Source organism: Pogoniulus pusillus, chromosome 31 (assembly GCF_015220805.1).
Source record: "Pogoniulus pusillus isolate bPogPus1 chromosome 31, bPogPus1.pri, whole genome shotgun sequence".
Lineage (NCBI taxonomy): Eukaryota > Metazoa > Chordata > Aves > Piciformes > Lybiidae > Pogoniulus > Pogoniulus pusillus.
This window is the reverse complement of record NC_087294.1, coordinates 15520401-15539023: the sequence shown is the minus strand read 5'-3', so window position 1 is coordinate 15539023 and position 18623 is coordinate 15520401. Positions and strand designations below refer to the sequence as shown.

The window sequence follows — 18623 nt, the reverse complement described above, 5'->3', positions numbered from 1 at the left end:
TCAACGTCTCACCTCTTTGCTTTCTACAAAGAAACGGAAATCCAGCCTGAAAGTATTTAAGCCACCCCCTCGGGCCTCAAAAGAGAGCTACTGTGGGTGTAAAATCTTAACAGGCAAAAAACCTCTGCTCTTAAAGCATCTACTGCTCTGGCAGTTATGGCCTAGTTCCTTTTGACATTCAGTTCCCCTACAGTGGTGCCACTGGGCAGGGGGAAATGACACAGACAGTGAGCTGGGAAGGTATTTCATGTCTTGCATCAGGTTTTGCTGTTTTATGAATGCTCTTTTCCTCCTCTTGCAAAGCTGTCATGGTCAGTTTGTGATCCACTATAATCCCAAGGTTATTTTCCTGCAGGACTCTGCTTTAATTAGTTTCTCATCCTGAGTCCCTGGAGTTGTGTGTCCCAACCTTTGTGTGCCAGGACCAAGCTTTTGTTGCAGCTTGTCTTTTTTTTTCAGGATGCCTTTTGAGTGTCTCAGATGGGCTTTAGTTCTGTAACTCTCTGTTAGTTGCTTCCAGTTCGTTACCACTTGTACAGCTGCGTTTTACCTTCCTTTTCTTTCTGTCTCAATGAAGAAAGTGATTGAAGGGCACCAGGTGCAGAACAAAGCTTAATGAACCCTCCGAGTGCCTTCTTCCGTTTTTGCAGCAGTTAGTGGTAGTTACCACCCAAGCAGGGCTTTGCTGCTGGCTGTTGTGAATGTCACTCTGGAGCTCTCACCTAAAGGTGTGTCTGTCCTGCTTCCACGTTGCAGAATTTGAGGCAGCAGATTCTGGAGCTCTTGGGCCCTATTTCAATGAACCATGGTGTTCACTTCATGGCTGCTATTGCCTTTGTGTGGAACGAAAGGAGGCAAAATAAGAATGTTTCTAGAACAAAGGTATGTTTATGCTACAGTGCTCACTTCAAGTAGTGGGGGAAGCTGTCAGGGATTTTGGAGCAGTAAAGCAGCAGCAGGCATTCCACTGGGGAAAACAGTGTGGGACATATGCACAATGTTTCTCTTGGAATCAGTCAGGCTTGGAAGGGACCACAAGGATCATCTAGTTCCAACCCCACACACTAGATCAGTCTGTCTAGAGCCTCATTGCTCTCTACAACTACCTGAAAGGAGGTTGTAACCAGGTGGGATTGGGCTTTTCTCCCAGGCATCCAGCAACAGAACGAGGGGAAATATTCTCAAGCTATGCTAGGCTGGATGTTAGGAGGAAGTTGTTGGCAGAGAGAGTGATTGGCATTGGAATGGGCTGCCCAGGGAGGTGGTGGAGTGGCTGTGCCTGGAGGTGTTGAAGCCAAGTCTGGCTGGGGCACTTAGTGCCATGGTCTGGTTGATTGGCCAGGGCTGGATGCTAGGTTGGGCTGGATGCTAGGTTGGGCTGGAATCAACCTGGTTGATTCTATGATTTGTCCAGCCTGGCCTTAAACACCTCCAGGGATGAGGCTTCCAACACCTCCCTGGGCAACCCACTCCAGGGTCTCGCCACTCTCATGCTGAAGAACTTCTTCCTAACATCCAGTCCAAATCCACCCATTTCTAGCTTTATTTCATTGCCCCTAATTCTATCACTGCCTGACATCCTAGAAAGTCCCTCCCCAGCTTTCTTGTAGCCCCCCTTAAGATATCTTACATTTCTAATTAGCAGCTCTACTGTCAGGCAGCTACCAAGTCACTTCAGAATGAGAAAATCTTCCTGAAGTCTTCAGGAAAGGAGTCAGTGATTGCAAACCTCCAGATGAACTGTTGATCACTAACATTTCAATAGCATGAAGTCAGGTGCCTTAATGTTGGTGTGGATATTGTCTGTGATGATAATCTGTGGTACACTTCTGATTCTTTTAGGTTATTCCTGCAGCAGGTGAAGAACAACTTCTGCTGGTGGAGCTGGTTCGCTCTATCAGTGTGATGAGAACTGAGACTGTTATACAAACAGTGAAAGAAGTTCTGAAGCAGCCTCCAGCCATAGCAAAGGACAAGGTATGAAGCTTGGGGGAGGTGTCCTGGGGGTTTAGTCTGGAGAAGAGAAGGCTGAGAGGGGATCTGAGCAATGTCTATCAGTATCTGAGGGGTGGGCACCAAGATGAAGGTGCCAGGCTCTTTTCAGTGGTGCCCAGTGATAGGACAAGGAACAACAGGTACAAGCTGGAGCACAGGAGGTTCCACCTCAACATGAGAAGACACTTGTCTGTTGGGAGGGTGACAGAGCCCTGGCAGAGCCTGCCCAGAGATGTTGTAAAGTCTCCTTCTCTGGAGACTTTCAAAACCCACCTGTGTGCCCGTGAAGCCTGCCCTGGGTGATCCTGCTTATGACAAGGGGGTTGGGCTCTATGATCCCTGGGGGACCTTCCAGCCCCTGGCATTCACTGATTTAGTGGACAGCTCCAGAATCCTGGCTATTCCTTGTGCACAAAGCTGCGACTCCTGGGGGCAGGCTGCCTGTGTTAAGGGAACATCAGGGAGATGGAGCCTAGGATTTTTTTTCAAGTGAGAAAGGGAAGTGAGGATAAGAGGAGGGGAAAAGACTGCAATATAATGCTAATATTTGCCTCAGTGGATATTTGCCATGAATATATTCTGTCATGATAGCGTTGTCAGTTGTGCCTTTCAAAGTGAGGAGAAGGGAGTCCCTCACTTCTGCTGTTGACACAGGGTTTGTATCTCTTCTCTAGAAACATCTTTCACTGGAAGTCTGCATGTTGCAGTTTTTCTATGCTTATACTCAAAGGTAAGACAGCAGTTTCACATTTCTGTCATCAAGAGGCAGGTGGACAATTAAATCCTTTTCCACCTTCCCTGGGATGAGAAGTAGCCTGTGTCATGTGAATCATGGAGAAGGGTGGGGATGAGCTGTAGGGATCCGAAAAAAAGAAAGGGATTCATTTTGTGAGTTCTGGTTCTGCATCACCTTTCCTGCTCACCTTAAAATCCTGCAGGAAATCTGCCCCCTGCCCAGGGAAAGCTGATCAGTGTGAGCCTGCAGCAAATCCCAGCCTGCACTGCATCCAAAGCAGTGCTGCCAGCAGAGCCAGAGAGGGGATTCTGTCACTCTGCTCTGCTCTGCTGAGACCTCACCTGCAGTGCTGCGTCCAGCTCTGGGGCCCTCAGTATAGGAAGGACATGGTGAAGCAGGTCCAGAAGAGGGCCACAAAGACAATCAGGGTGTTGGAGCAGCTCTGCTACAAAGACAGGCTGAGGGAGCTGGGGGTGTGCAGCCTGCAGAAGGGGAGGCTCATGGGACACCTAACAATCATCTTCCAGTACCTGCAAGAAGGCTGCAGAGAGACTGTTTGCAAAGGGCTGCAGGGACAGGACGAGGGCAATGGCTGCAAACTAGAGCAGAGCAGATTGAGATTGGATGTTAGGAACAGGTTCTGCAGCATGAGGGTGTTGGAACACTGCAGCAGGTTGCCCAGGGAAGGTGGTTGGTGCCCCATGCCTGGAGATGTGCAGGGTGAGGCTGGAGAGGGCTCTGGGCAACCTGGTCTGGTTGAGGATGTCCCAGCTGAGCGCAGAAGGAGTTGGACTGGGTAACCTTTGGAGGCCCCTCCCAATCCAAACCATTCAATGATTCTGTGATCTTAACTGTGCTGTGACTCATTGATACCATTCCAACCTTGGACTGCAAGTGTGTGTGTGTGTGTGTGTGTGTGTGTTCAGAGTACACTCTTCTGCTGCCCTCTCCTGATCTAATGATTTGGTGTGGCCACCTAATATTAAATGGACAAAACTAGGGAATAATGTGAATGTGGAATCACAATATTTGACAGGAGAACTGTCAGGTGGCAGGAAAGTGGAGAACACCTGAGAGCAATGATGATGTCATTGCCATCCGTGCTCTCTCCCGTAGGATTCCAGTGACCAGCTTAGTAGACAGCTGGGCAGCACTGCTGCTTCTCTTAAAAGATTCCATCCAGGTTGGTCTTCCGGCTCCAGGACAATTCCTCATACTCGGGTAAGTGCTCTTAAGATTTTCAGTTTGCAGGGAGGCTCAGGTGCCAGTGTGCAGTCACACTGCAGGGTCCAGTGGCCTCCAGCCTCCCCTGCTCAGTTTGTCAAATCAGTTTCTGCCCCGGGGGCTGGTTGCACATAGGAAATGTCTCTGTTACAGTAGGATGTGAACCACACTTTTCCCTTGCTGATTGAGTGATTCAGCCTCTTCAAATTGTAGATGGAAGGTCCTGGGGTTTCTTACAGAATAATTAACATTAATCTTTCTTGGGCATATGTAGGCTTGCAGAGGATTCCTTCCAGCTCTTTGTGGAGCGTTAGACACAGAACATTGAAGGTGATTTGCTCTGTAAAGCTGCCAGGGCCATTTTGTTAAAAAGAAGGCTGAGAGGGGATCTTGTTATTGTTTATAAATGCCTGAAGGCTGGCTGTCAGGAGGAGGACTCTTCCGTGGGGGCCTGTGACAGGACAAGGGGCACAAACTGCAGCACAGGAAGTTCCCCCTCAGCATGGGGAGCAAGTTCTGTGAGGGTGACAGAGCCCTGGCACAGGCTGCCCAGAGAAGCTGTGCAGTCTCCTTCTCTGGAGCCTTTCCAGCCCTGTCTGGAGGTGTTCCTGTGTGACCTGTGCTGGATTCTCTGCTCCTGCTCTGGCAGGGGTTGGACTGGAAGGTCTGCAGAGGTCCCATCCAACCCCTGTCACCCTGTGATGCTGTGAACCAGCACACTGCCACACAGTCCTTCTTTGTGAGGCTCCTACTCACCCCTCAAGATTTGCTGTTGGGACACTGTCACTGCTTCCATGAAAGACACTGGAACCTCTGACAATGCCTTCGTGTGAGCAGAGTCTTCTCCCAGGCACAAGTAACAATGGCTTCTAGTTACAGTTCACAAGGTGGCGTTTTCCACTACCCTACAGCTCCTTGTGGACAAGATACTGCAGCTACTGAACCACTGCACAAGCGAGAAACCAGAGCTCTGAGCTCAGAGAGTCTTGTGGAGACAAGGCCTTGAGGTGCTCCTCTCCCTCACACATGTAACTGTCCATAAACATCTTGGCAAAGCAGCACAGAGCAGCTGATGTTAAGACAAATCATTTCCATGCATTAGCACACAACTTGGCTAGCTAAAGAGAACTGTTTTCTGAAACAGGTGAGAATTTCATCTCCAGGGCCAGCTAAAGAGTAAGAACTGTGTGAGTCTGTGTAGAAAGCCACTGTCAGGAACCACCTGACTGCATTTCTGTGAGAGCTGCTTTGGCAGGGAGGTTGGACTCAGTGCTCTTCAGAAGTGCCTTCTGTGATTTTCTTGAATGCTGAGTTTACCTCCCCTAGCCACCTGTCTCTGGAGACACTTTAGTGCATGGCCTAGAAAACCAAGTTCCTGCTAAACTTTCAGCCTATGATCAACACTAACAAACTCAGGGAAATGTTTTCTACGCTGGTGGTAAGCAGCAGTGTCTGAAGGTTTAATACACAGCTGTTGTGCGTGGAGACTTCTTAAGACCTTCTAAACTCTTTGGGTAATGTGAGAAGAAAATCCATACTCACACATGTGGTTTTTTTCAGTGTTCTTAACGAGTTCATTATGAAAAACCCAAGCCTGGAAAACAAGAAAGATCAGAGAGATCTCCAGGTAAGAAATCAGTCTCTTTTGAAACTGCTGAGCAATAAATGCCTGGGGTTGCTAAGAATCATCTGAGATAGGAGTACTGGAGTCTGACTTTTCAGTGTCTTCTACTTACTACTATTTATAACCCATGATAAGGTCTTGCAGCAACAGGATGAGGGGTAATGGGTTTAAACTGCCAGAGGGGAGATTGAAACTAGATGTTAGGAAAAGGTTCTTTGCAGTGAGGGTGGTGAGACACTGGCACAGGTTGCCCAGGGAGGTTGTGGATGCTCCCTCCCTGGAGCTGTTCAGGACCAGGCTGGATGAGGGCTTGAGTGACCTGTTCTAGTGGGAGGTGTCCCTGCCTGTGGCACAGCGGGGTTGGAACTGAATGAGCTTTGAAGTCCCTTCCAACCCGAACCATTCTATGATATGCAGAGGGGCTGGACTAGAAGATATTTTGAGGTCCCTTCCAGCCCCTGACGTTCTGTGAGATCTGTGTTATCTGTTGAAAAAGACCTCATGTTCTGTGGAGTTCTTAGTCACTGCTAATGCAGAATCATGGACTCAGTCAGGGCTGGAAGGGACCACAGGGATCAGCCAGTTCCAACCCCCCTGCCATGCCCAGGGACACCTCACACCAGAGCAGGCTGCCCACAGCCTCAGCCAGCCTGGCCTTAAACACCTCCAGGGAGGAGGCTTCCACCACCTCTGTGGGCAACCCCTGCCAGGCTCTCACCACCCTCATGCTGAACAACTTCTTCCTAACATCCAGGCTGAATCTCCCCATTTCCAGCTCTGTTCCACTCCCCACAGTCCTGTCACTAGCTGACAGCCTAAAAAGTCCCTCCCCAGCTTTCTTGTCAGACACTGAGAGGCCACAATAAGGTAATCTGGGAGCCTTCTCCTTTCCAGACTGCAGACCCCCAACTTCCTCAGCCTCTCCTCACAGCAGAGCAGCTCCAGCCCTCTGCTCACTCATCCTCGTGGCCTTTCCCTGGACACCATCCAGCACCTGGAACAGAAGTGATTTGAAAGCAGTTTGATACTGAGCTAGTGATAAGGATTTTCTGCTTAAGCATGTCAGGACAAGCCATGCAGCCCTTCTGCACACAGCTTTTCAAATGCCTGAGGTGTTTTTTTCCTGCCAGGATGTGACACACAAGATCGTGGATGCCATTGGGGCAATTGCTGGTTCCTCCTTGGAACAGACCACTTGGCTGAGACGCAACTTAGAGGTGAAGCCCTCCCCCAAGATCATGGTTGATGGAAACAACTTAGAATCAGATGTTGAAGGTAGTTTTGTTTCCATCTTTTATTTTAAACAATGTGTTGATAGACCAAACTGAGCAAAGGGAACAGCTTTAGTCTATTTGAATGTGTTTAAATTGCTTCTGGTTTGTTCAGGCATTAGCACCTCACACTTACCTTGCCCCTGTTGAACCTCATTCAATTTCTCCCTGCCCAACTCTCAGCCTGCCTCAGTCCCTCTGAACACAACTCTGGTGTGTCTCAGCCACTCCACCCAGCTGGGTGTCCTCAGCAAACTTGCTGACAGTGCACTCCATATGTTTAAGGATATGGTTTAGGAGTGAACTTTGTAGAGCAGAGTTAATGGTTGGACTTGGTGATCCTGAGGGGCTTCTCCAACCTGTGTGTTTCTGTGACCTGCATAATACATGCTACTAAAACATGCTTGTAAAGTAAATGATGGCTTAAGCAGAGTGACTGTGGACATCTTTGTTATCTTCCTGTAGATATGTTGTCTCCAGCAATGGAAACATCAAGCATAACTCCATCTGTTTACAGTGTCCATGCATTGACCTTACTTTCTGAGGTAAATGTCTCCTCAGATGTAATGAATCCTGTCTTAGAGTTAGTGTTTAGATTAGGAAAAGCTTGGGGCAAGAGATGTAATGGGGAACACTGGGTCCTGTGTTTTAACAGTACAGAAAGCATTGCCAGTGACCCAGTTAGAGAGGCTCCATGGGAGGAGGGAGCCATGAAGCACAGCCCTTCAGATGTGCAGCGTAGGAAACCTCTTTGGCCATGAACTTTGTGTTGTTTCCTGCTGATAATCACAGTTATCCTTGTTATTTGGGTTTGTCTGTAGCTTAGTTCTGTAGAATGCTTTGCCCAGGAGCTGATGGCTCTGTGCCTTTACCTTAGTTTGTAGCAATGAGGGCATCTTTGTGCTCTGGATTTTGTACAGCACATTTGGTCACTGCTGTCGCCAAGCTGAACATTCAGTACAGCACATGATGGGGAGGAGTGCTGCAGAGTAGATAGAAGGCAGTTTAAGAGTGCATGATAATGTGTCTCCCTTTCCTCCCACAGGTTTTGGCTCACCTCTTGGATATGGTTTTCTACAGTGATGAAAAGGAGAGAGTTATCCCTTTGCTTGTAAATATCATGCACTATGTTGTTCCCTACCTCCGGAATCACAGGTATCCTTACAGCCTGCTGAACTGCTGTGGGGCTCTGCAGCCAGCTGAAATGAGATGGCTGGCACTGAAGTGGCAGCAGGGTTAGATGTCTCACAAGCTTTGTAGAAAGCAGCAATTCAGATCTGTTTCCTCTTGGCTCTGTTTGTTGTTCAGTGCTCACAACGCATCCAGCTACCGAGCCTGTGTCCAGCTGCTAAGCAGTCTCAGTGGCTATCAGTATACAAGGAGGGCATGGAAGAAGGAAGCATTTGACCTCTTCATGGATTCCACTTTCTTCCAGATGGATGCTTCATGTGTTAACCAGTAAGGCTTTCTTCTCCCTGCTTATATTGGTGGGCAGCAGAACCAATGGCATCCTGGGCTGGCTCAGGAGCAGTGTGGGCAGCAGGACAAGGGAGGTTCTTCTGCCCCTCTGCTCAGCACTACTCAGGCCACACCTTGAGTGCTGTGTCCAGTTCTGGGCCCCTCAGTTCAAGAGAGATGCTGAGGTGCTGGAAGGTGTTGAGAGAAGGACAGCAAGGCTGGGGAGGGGCCTGGAGCACAGCCCTGTGAGGAGAGGCTGAGGGAGCTGGGAGTGTGCAGCCTGCAGCAGAGGAGGCTCAGGGCAGAGCTCATTGCTGTCTGCAGCTGCCTGCAGGGAGGCTGTAGCCAAGTGGGGTTGGGCTCTGCTGCCAGGCACCCAGGGACAGAAGAAGGGGACACAGCCTCAAGCTGTGCCAGAGCAGGTTGTGGCTGGATGTTAGGAGAAAGTTGTTGGCAGAGAGAGTGATTGGCATTGGAATGGGCTGCCCAGGGAGGTGGTGGAGTGGCCGTGGCTGGAGGTGTTTAAGAGAAGGCTGCATGAGGCACTGGTGCCAAGGGTTAGTTAATCAGAAGGTGTTAGGTGCTAGGTTGGACTGGATGATCTCAGAGGTCTTGTCCAACCTGGTTGATTCTGTGGCTGTGAAAGTGGTTAGCATTTTGTAGAGCTGTACAATGTGTGTTGGAGCCCCACCTAGCAGTACCAACCTCTTGCCACGGGCAGGGGCACTTCCCACTAGCCCAGATTGCTCAAAGCCCCATCTAGCCTGCCCTTGAACACTTCCAAGGCTGAGGCACCCACAGCTCTCTGGGCAGCCTGTTCCACTGTCTTGCACTTGTCCTTTATATCTTAGCTAAGTTTCCAGCTGGTTTAAAACTGTTATCCCTCCTCCTGCCACTGCATGCCTTGGGGAACAGTCACTCCCCAGCTTCCCAGTAGGCTCCCTCTAAGTACTGGAGGGATGCTGTAAGGTCTTCTCAGAGCCTTCTCTTCTCCATAGAATCATAGGATCATCTGGGGGGGAAGGGACTTCTAAAGCTCATCCAGTCCAACCCACCCTGCACTCACCAGGGACATCCTCAACTACAGCAGGCTCCCCACAGCCCTCTCCAGCCTCACCTTCAGTATCTCCAGGCATAGGGCCACAACCACCTCCCTGGGCAACCTGCTGCAGAGTTCCAGCAGCCTCCTGGTGCAGAACCTGTTCCTGACATCCAATCTCAATCTGATCTGCTCTATTTTGAAGCCATTGCCTCAGCCTGCAGACCCTAAGGGTCTCAGTCTTTAACAGGGAAGCTGCTGCAGTCTCCTGCTAATCTTTGTGGGCTGTCTCTGGACCTGCTCCAGCAGGGTGATGATTATCTTACATGCTGGGGAGCACCAGAGCTGTAGCTCAGGTGGGGTCTGACTAGAGCAGAGCATCAGTCAGCTCCATCAGCCTGCTGGCTACACTTCTTCCCATGCAGCTTTCTCTGCAGGGCTGCTCTCAATCCCCACTCCCTGCCCAGCCTGTGCCCGTGTTTGAGATGGTTCCCACTCAGGTGCAGGCCCCTGTGCTTGGCCCTGTGGAGCATCATGAGATTCCCATAGGCTCACCTTTAGCCTCTCAAGGTCCCTCTGGATGGCATCCTGGATTTACTTTGAGAGGAGTGCTTGGGAAGTGGAGTTTGAGATCAAATAGCAGCAAGCGAAAGCAGAGACTGAGCTGAGCAGAGAGAATGAACTGAAAGCTGTAGCCTGAATTAAAAAGCTCTGGAAATATCCCTGTCAGTTCCTGCTGCTTTCTTGCCCTTCTGATTTCTGTGCAATCTTCCCCTTCTAGCTGGAGAGCTATTATGGATAACTTGATGACACATGACAAAACCACCTTCAGAGACCTGATGAGTAAGTATTTAGTAACCTGGTAGTGGCTTTCTCCCAGGGGAAACACTAAAACAGGGCCAAGTAAATAGCCTGAAGAAAACATTTCTTCAGCCTTGGTTCCGAGCCCTTTCCTCTGTCCCATGGGTTTGGCTGGTTGGGTTTTTATGCCTCCAACTTGTTTCTTGGGGTCCATAAATAAGATCACTTCAAGTCAGAGACTGTCCTGACACACAGCGAGTTGTGCCTGGGTGGCAAAGCTGCTTGAGCAGAGGAAGTGTGGGGTGGGGTTTGGGGGGGTGGTTTGGGGCTTGTGTGGATTTGGGGGGGGTTGTTGTTGGTTGTGTTTGTTTGGTGGGGGAAGGGGGCTGAGATTGGGGGAGGGGTTGTTTGCTTGGGGTTTTGTGGGGTTATTTTGGTTGTTTGGGGAGGGGGTTTTAGGGGGTTCTATTTTTTGGTTGGTTGGGTTTTTTTTAGGCTGCTTGGTTGGGGCTTTTTGGGGCTTGATTGGGGTTTTTCTGTGGTTTGTTTTGGCTGGTTGAGGCTTTTTTGTGGTGAGCTTTTGGTTGGTTGATGTTTATTTGTGAGTTTCTTGGGGGGGTGTGGGTTTATTTTGGTTAGTTGTTTTTTTTGTGGTTTATTTTGGTCAGGAGAGTTTCTTGTGGGTTTTTTTGGTTGCTTGAGGGGTTTTTGTGGGTTTATTTATGGGTTTTTTTTTTGGTTGGTTGGGAGGGTTTTTTGAGGCTTATTTTGGTTGGCTGGGAGTCTTTTTAGGGCTTAGTTTGGTTGGCTGGGAGGGTTTTTGTGGTGTGTTTTGCTTGAGAGTTTTTTGGTGGTTTTTTTGGTTGCTTGAGTTTTGTGGTTTATTTTTGTTGGTTGGGAGTTGTTTTGTGGTTTATTTAGGTTGGTTGGGAGTTGTTTTGTGGTTTATTTAGGTTGGTTGGGAGTTGTTTTGTGGTTTATTTAGGTTGGTTGGGAGTTGTTTTGTGGTTTATTTAGGTTGGTAGGGTTTCTTTGTGGGGGTTGGGGTATTTTGGTTGGCTGGGGGCTTTCTGTGGGGCTTGGGGTAGGTTTTTTGGTGGGCTGGGGGATTTTGTGAGGTTTTATTCCCCTTGGTATGGGTATTTTTGTGGGTTTTTTGGTTGGCTGGGTTTTGTAAGAGCTGACAGTAGCTCTGCTTGAGGAAAATCTGATTCTGCATGTTGCAGACTTGTAAGAATCTGTTCCTGCAAGCTGTGTTGTACAACAAAGGAAGTATCTGAGTCCCCAGCCCCCTGCAGAGCGCTCACCTCAGCACCTGCTGGTGAACTTCATTGCTGCCAGGAAAGCAAGGAGTGCCCCAAAGGCAGCCAGAAAGGGAATGCTGATGCTTGTCTCTGCTCTGGCTTTCTCTTCCAGCTCGAGTGGCTGTGGCCCAGAGCAGTTCCCTCAATCTGTTTGCTAACCGCGACGTGGAGCTGGAGCAGCGTGCCATGCTGCTCAAGAGGCTGGCCTTTGCCATCTTCAGCAGTGAGATAGACCAGTACCAGAAATACCTGCCAGACATACAAGGTCAGTGAAAATGGGTCACTGGTGAGTGGAGGAGTGGTTGTGTATCAGGCTAACAGCAAGTGGGTTTGTCCTCTGGGGCTGCAGCAGCTCTGCTCTGAGCACAGGCTGAGAGAGTTGGGGCTCTGCAGCCTGCAGAAGAGAAGGCTTCCAGGAGAGCTTGGAGTGACCTTGCAGGACCTGAAGGGGGCTCCAAGAGGGCTGGGGAGGGACTATTGACAAGGTCTTGTCATGGCAGGAGGAGGAGGAATGGGTTTGAAGTGGCAGAGGGGAGATTGAAACTGGCTGTTAGGAAGAAGTTGTTTGCAGTGAGGGTGGTGAGAGCCTGGCACAGGTTGCCCAGGGAGGTTGTGGAGCACAGAATGGGATCAAAGTGGTAGAATGATAGAATGGTTTAGGTTGGAAGGGACCTCAAAGTTCAGCCAGTTCCAGCGCCCCCCATAGGCAGGGACACCTCCCACTAGAACAGGTCACTCAAGGCTTCATCCAGCCTGGCCTTGCACACTGGGCATGTGTAGGTCTGCTTCAGCTGTACGTTGGATGCTGAGTGCTGTTTGTGGTTAAATTAGAGCCTATCATGCCTGAGCAGCAGCCCATCTGCTCTGGTGGTATAGGAAGGACATGGAGCTGGAATGGTCTGGGTTGGAAGGGACCTCCAATGATTCTGTGATGCAGCCTTTTAAGACTGTGTCCTTGTGGTTCAGGCTGTTGTGCTGTTGTTTGAATCTGTTAACTCCTTTTCCCCTGTGGAGTGCAGCACAGCATCAGCTGAGCAGAGCTCTCAGATGTGTTACTGCACTTAGCTGGACAACTTACAAGTATGCAGCAGCACAGGTTTGAGGGGTCTCACTTTTATTGCTTGCTGAAGCAGCAACGTGGTCGGTGCTGCAGAAATGAGTAACAAGTGAGAGTGGCCAAGGGAAGGAGGACATGCAGGCTGGGATGGCTCTGGACTGAGGAAGTCTTGTTGGATTTTTGTTTCAGAAAGGCTGGTGGAAAGTCTGCGTTTGCCACAGGTGCCCACCCTGCATTCCCAGGTGTTCCTGTTTTTCAGAGTGCTGCTTTTAAGAATGTCTCCACAGCACCTGACCTCACTCTGGCCAACCATGATCACTGAGCTGGTGAGTTAGCACAGCTGAGGCACAGACTCCTTCCTTCTGAACCGTTTCAACACAACCTCTTCCAGATACTGTGCATGTAAATGTGCAGTAGACACAGGCTGCAGGCTGCCTTCTCCTGGGCACTGCTGATGGCTGTGGGTTTTGTCTGCCCCATGCCCTTGGCTCACGCTGTTTGTTTGAGCTGTTCAGATGCCTCCTGAATTAAACTGGCATTTCTCTTTGTTGTTGCATGCTGACTCCCCCTTCAGTTCATGCCTGTGTTTGCATATGTAGCCTTTCTACCACTCCCACTCTCTGCTCAGTGTTTCTAGCTTCTCATTTTGCCTTCTTCCTCCAGCTGTGAGGATGAGAGGCTGCATAGAGGAGTCAGAACCCATACTGTGTTTGCAGGTGGTGGTCATTCAGACCCCAATGTGGCTGAAGCTTTGTAACTAGATTTATACAAGGCTCCACTGAGCCTTCTTCTTGCTTTTTTACTTCTCTTCATTCTTCTTTCTTTTTGCCTTGTTTTGCTGTGCATAACAGGACAGGAGAAACTTTTTTTCAGAGCTGCTACCTGTGGAGTCTACAGAGTTGATTATTTGACACATATGCTTGGGTTTCAGCTTTGGCAGTGGGAGCACAGCGGAGCAGTCAGCGTGCCCTGTGGTTTGTTAAGCTCTGAGCTGAGGGCTTCCCAAGGGGCTGGCTAGCACAGAGAGCAAATCAGAATCACTGCTGTGGCTTAGTTTTTAGGTATCTGTAGGCACCTGCCCTGCCCTTAGCTAGCCACAGATGTGAGCAACAAAAGGAGAAAAGGTCTCCTTTTCAGAGTTAAGTGCATTGTTAGAGCAATGGATGCAGCTAATTCTGAGCCTGTCAAGAACAGAGAAATAGGAAACCCATTCCTGCATGGCCCTCTGGTTGCTGTGCTGTCCCCTGGCCTTTACACAGGTTACCACACTCCCAAAACTCCTGCAAGTGCTTCTGGGCTTGACTGCTGCATTATGTGAGTCCTGTGTCTTGGAGGTCATACGGTGTGAGCAGTGCAGGGGATCAGTCTTTGAGAGCTTCCCTGGCTATAGAGGAGCCAATTGCTCATGGCCTATATATGACAGGAAGAGCTTTAGGGTAGCAGTTGTCATCCAGGAATGGAAATAAAGCTCCAAAGAGTTCTTCTAAGGCTTATTACTCATTCTTCCCTACAGCATTTCCCTCAGTCAGAGTCCATAAAACCTGACATTAAAATGTAGCATTTGATCTTCAGGTGCAGGTGTTCTTGCTGATGGAACAGGAGCTCACTGCTGATGAAGACATCTCCAGGTAAACCTGAGCACTTCCCACTTGTTTCACTTGGTAACAGCCTCCTGGCCTGCTGCTGCCATTCCAGTAGCTGCTTACAGGGTTTTCCTGGCAAAGGATTCCCCAGCTCAGCTGAGAAGGACAGGTTGAAGGTAGTTCAGTCAGACTGCAGTACCAGGGTGAAAGGAAAACAAGTCCCACTGTCAGACTGCTCACAGACTAACAAGGCAAGGTGCAGAGGACACGTTTGTCAGCTCTTCCAGTGCTTTCCTGGCTGAAATGGCACTGCTGCTGCAGCTGCAATGCATGCCATGGCACCAGAGCTCCTCTGGATCGTTCGCACTAGTGCTGATGCAGTCTGCTTTGGTCTAAATGACAGTAAAGGCTCCTTCTGGCATCACACAGGCATAAAGATGAAGCAGAACATTTCTCTTGTTCCATTGTCCGCTTCTATGCCATCTGCCTCCTGCACAGCATGATCCAGTTTCAGCCAATGCTAGCAGCAGAGGCAGATTTCTCCAGCAAACAGGAGATACTCTCCCAAATCTTGCCCTTCACCCTTTTCCCCCCTAGATTCTCTTTCTTCTTTAGGAGACTTCTTCCTGCCAATAAACTGCTCTGGATGTGACTGGCAATCCCAAGCTTCCTCTTCACTGAGGTGGCTGATGAGAATAAGATACATCATAGCATGCTTGCTGTGTGCTAACACTTCATCATACACCTCAAGCACGCAGAATCCATCCAGAGTGTGGGGTGGCAGGGCTCTGGTTTGGTTTGTGAGCTCAGGATGAAGCTGGTGCACAGAGAGATGTCTGCTTGTAAGGGCAAGCTAAGGAAGCTGCTCTTGCCACGGTGGCAGAAGGCTGTTGTGACTCACTTGCCTGCTGTCGCTTATTTCAGGACTTCTGGCCCGTCTGTTGCTGGTCTGGAGACGACGTACACGGGAGGCAATGGCTTCTCCACCTCCTACAACAGCCAGAGGTGGCTCAACCTCTACCTGTCTGCTTGCAAATTCCTGGACTTGGCCCTGGCTTTGCCCTCTGAAAACCTGCCTCAGTTTCAGATGTGAGTAGAGATCCTGTCGTTTAGGTTTGGAATGCTTCTCCATGTCTCTTGGCAAAACCCTTGTGTATAAAACTCTTTGTTTCCCTGTTCCCCTGCCCTGCCTTCCCCAGACTTCACCCAGGGCTGGCAGTGTCAGGGTGGCCCCAATGCTGTGCACCAAATGAGTTCAGGCTGGTTTGATTTGGCCTACAGCAAGAGATGCCCCACGCTTGTCAGCTAATCAAGAGTAGTGATTCACTGAAGTACTTTCTTCTCCAAGTATTCAGCTGCAGTAAGGTCTGAGGTGTCAAAATACACCCACAGGTCTGGGTGACTAATGCCTGGGACCAGACTGCTCCTCCTCTCAGCCGTGACTCACTCACATTACTCCTGCGGGGTCTGTCTGCATCAAACCTGCTTGTGAAGGGGACCCCCTGGGCGTTTCTTGCTCACTAATGTGCCTAGCTGCAAACTGCTTCCTCAGTGCTTCTGCCCAGAGAGGTGCTGGAGATTTCCCAGAACACTGGAAGCCTGCTGGGTGATCCTGCTGGGGCAGGGGGGCTGGGCTCCATCTCCAGCCCCTGCTATGCTGATTTGATGAGTCTGCAACCCTGTGATTTGATTTTGCAGTTCTTCCCAGCAAGAGTGATTGGCACAGGAATGGGCTGCCTGGGGAGGTGGTGGAGTCCCCATCTCTGGAGGCGTTTAAGAGGGAGCTGCATGAGGCACTTAGTGCCATGGCTTAGTTAATTAGAAGATGTTAGGTGCTAGGTTGGACTCGATGATCCCAGAGGTCTTTTCCAACCTGCTTAGTTCTGTGATTCTGTTTTGTTGAGGAGGGAGGGAAAGAGTGGAAAACATCTTTGTATTTGCTGAATACAAAGAAATGAGAAGGCAGCCGGGATGGAAGAGAGGGTCTTGTTTCTTCCTTACACTGCACTGCCTGAACCTGCCCTGGCATATCTTGAGGCTGTGTCCCCTTCTTCTGTCCCTGGGTGCCTGGCAGAAGAGCCCAACCCCTGGCTATGACCTCCCTTCAGGTAGCTGTAGAGAGCTCTCGTTCTCGCCTTTCACAGACTGATGTTTGGTGTCGGAATTGGGTTTGATTTCCCCACCCCCACTTTTTCCTTGACACCTCAGTGAATTCCCTCTCCTGCTGATCTGGTCGAAGGGCCACAAAGATGCTGAGAGGGCTGCAGCAGCTCTGCTCTGAGCACAGGCTGAGAGAGTTGGGGCTCTGCAGCCTGCAGAGGAGAAGGCTTCCAGGAGAGCTTGGAGTGGCCTTGCAGGATCTGAAGGGGGCCCCAGGAGGGCTGGGGAGGGACTACTGACAAGGTCTTGTCATGGCAGGAGGAAGAGGAATGGGTTTGAAGTGGCAGAGGGGAGACTGAAAGTGGCTGTTAGGAGGAAGTTGTTTGCAGTGGGGGTGGTGAGAGCCTGGCACAGGTTGCCCAGGGAGGTTGTGGAGCACAAAAGCACAGAGTGGGATCCCATTCTGTGCTTTTGTGTTCCATACCTCCCTGGAGGTGTTCAGGACCAGGTTGGATGAGGCCTTGAGCAACCTGTTCTAGTGGGAGGTGTCCCTGCCTATGGCACAGGGGGGTTGGAACTGGCTGATCCTTGAGGTCCCTTCCAGCCTTACCTGTTCTGTGATTCTAAGGGCTGAGTGCTCCCCAGGGCTGATGCCTGCCTGTGTTGCTCTCCCAACAGGTACCGCTGGGCTTTCATTCCAGAGGCATCAGATGATTCCGGCCTGGAAGTGCGTCGGCAGGGCACACACCAGCGGGAGTTCAAGCCCTACGTGGTGCGGCTGGCCAAGCTGCTGCGGAAGAAAGCCAAGGTGCCTCCCGCTGCCGCGCTGCTCTGCGCTGCTCTGCTCGGCCAGCTCCTCCTGCACCGCGCCCAGCAGCACCGCCCACTCAGGGAGATTCGTGTGGGCTGGGGGATTAACGCTGAGGGCGGGGAGGAGTTTTGCATGTGGTGCTTGGGGCTGTGGTTGAAGGTGAATCTTGTAGAGTGTAGGGTTCGAGGTTGGACTTGGTGCTCCTGAGGGGCTGTGCCAGCCTGCATGGTGCTGGTGATTCTGACTTTGTCTGGTGTGGGAGGCTCTCACTGGCGTGGTGACAAGTCAGCATCAGGCAGAAACCACACGTGGGGGGGTGCAGAAAACAAGAACACAAATAAGCCACAAGCAGAAAGATACACACTCCACAGGATCCCTCTGCATGAATGACAGAGTACCTGTGGTGCTTAAAACAGACTGCTGGTGAGTACTGCGTGTTGGGACAGGTGCCCCAGGTCAGGGATTCCACACAGGACACTTCAGGGCTACAGAAAAGCTGCTGGAATTTCTGGAACCCCCCCAGCCATGGCAGCAGTTGCACACTGTGTGTGCCGTGAGAGAAACAAGAGGTGCTGAAGGTTGACCTCCAGGTTCTTAGTGCAGAGGAGAAGTGTTGCAGAAAGCTGCAGGTTTCTTGTAGGCAAAATCTCTTCCTGAGCAAAGGTTCCAGTGGGTCTTCATTTCCTTCAGGGCACTCTGACCAGTGCTCAGACTGCTGCAGTATGGTGCTGCTCAGGCTCTGTCTGAAGGCAGCATCCTTTAAAGAGCTCCTTCGGTGCTCCTGGCTGTAAACAGAGCAAGCTGCAGTGCTGCTGTTGTCTGATGGTGTCTTGGCCACGTTAGCTCCAGAGCCTGCCCTGCAGAGGGCCAGGGCCTCCTGGGGGCAGCCCCCAGCCAAGCAGCTGCACAGCCTTCATGGCAAAGGACGAGGTTGATACCTGAAATGCAGTCTGAAAGTTCTCCTCTTTCCTTCCACAGGACAAACAGGAGGACTTTAAGACGGTGGTTTTGGAGGGAATGGAGATGGCCAAGCATCAGGTGAGGGTGGCCTTTGATGCTTGAGTTGTGAAACAAGCTTGCCATAATCTAATACCATCGCCTCAAGGCCTTGGGCAGCATTGAGCTTTCAGAACTGAGCGAGATCAGTCTTGTTAGAGGGCAAAATGGAGAGGCTTATGTGGAAGTGAAGCAGTCACAAGGGCCTTTGTTTTTATAGATACCTCAAAAATCTCTCTTGGTTTCCCACATGCAGTAGATTACAGGAGGGCAGTGGTGACTGTAAGAATTCAGACTGCCAGTGAGTATAACAGTAAATAGTTCCTGCTGAATGGCTTGAGTGAAACCCAATCCCTCAGCAGCTGCTCTTGGAAGGGTCTGAGCAGTCAGTGGGGTTGGCTTAGCAGGTACTGCTGTGAGGAATGGCTTGGGCAGGTTGCATTTCATTGCTCAGAGGGTTGGGATTTGGCTCTCTGCTGTGCCACACTGATCCTTGCTGCACACCACTGGCTGGTGCTAAGCATGGCAGACAACCCACACTGAGCAGCCTCTCTCCTGTGACCCCAGTGTGATGTTTTTCCATGCACAGACCTTAAAACTATCTTGATATAAACAGGAGGCATC

The 18623-nt window shown here is 50.4% G+C and overlaps 1 protein-coding gene across 7 annotated transcripts in view; it reads left to right on the top strand.

The window, feature by feature from the left end:
• DOP1A (DOP1 leucine zipper like protein A) overlaps positions 1-18623 on the top strand; it is a 65780-nt gene that overhangs the window by 45336 nt on the left and 1821 nt on the right. For 4 of the 7 annotated variants that reach the window (XM_064169259.1, XM_064169260.1, XM_064169258.1 and 1 more), the window contains 16 exons: positions 757-882; positions 1843-1977; positions 2670-2725; positions 3848-3952; positions 5516-5582; positions 6710-6854; positions 7316-7395; positions 7896-8005; positions 8159-8308; positions 10129-10190; positions 11565-11717; positions 12699-12835; positions 14082-14137; positions 15017-15181; positions 16871-17000; positions 17982-18041. In XM_064169259.1, coding sequence (XP_064025329.1) covers positions 757-882; positions 1843-1977; positions 2670-2725; positions 3848-3952; positions 5516-5582; positions 6710-6854; positions 7316-7395; positions 7896-8005; positions 8159-8308; positions 10129-10190; positions 11565-11717; positions 12699-12835; positions 14082-14137; positions 15017-15181; positions 16871-17000; positions 17982-18041 — 1737 coding nt within the window. The remainder of the gene's footprint in view (positions 1-756; positions 883-1842; positions 1978-2669; positions 2726-3847; positions 3953-5515; positions 5583-6709; positions 6855-7315; positions 7396-7895; positions 8006-8158; positions 8309-10128; positions 10191-11564; positions 11718-12698; positions 12836-14081; positions 14138-15016; positions 15182-16870; positions 17001-17981; positions 18042-18623) is intronic. The other 3 variants (XM_064169263.1, XM_064169264.1, XM_064169261.1) reach the window with 1 other exon arrangement.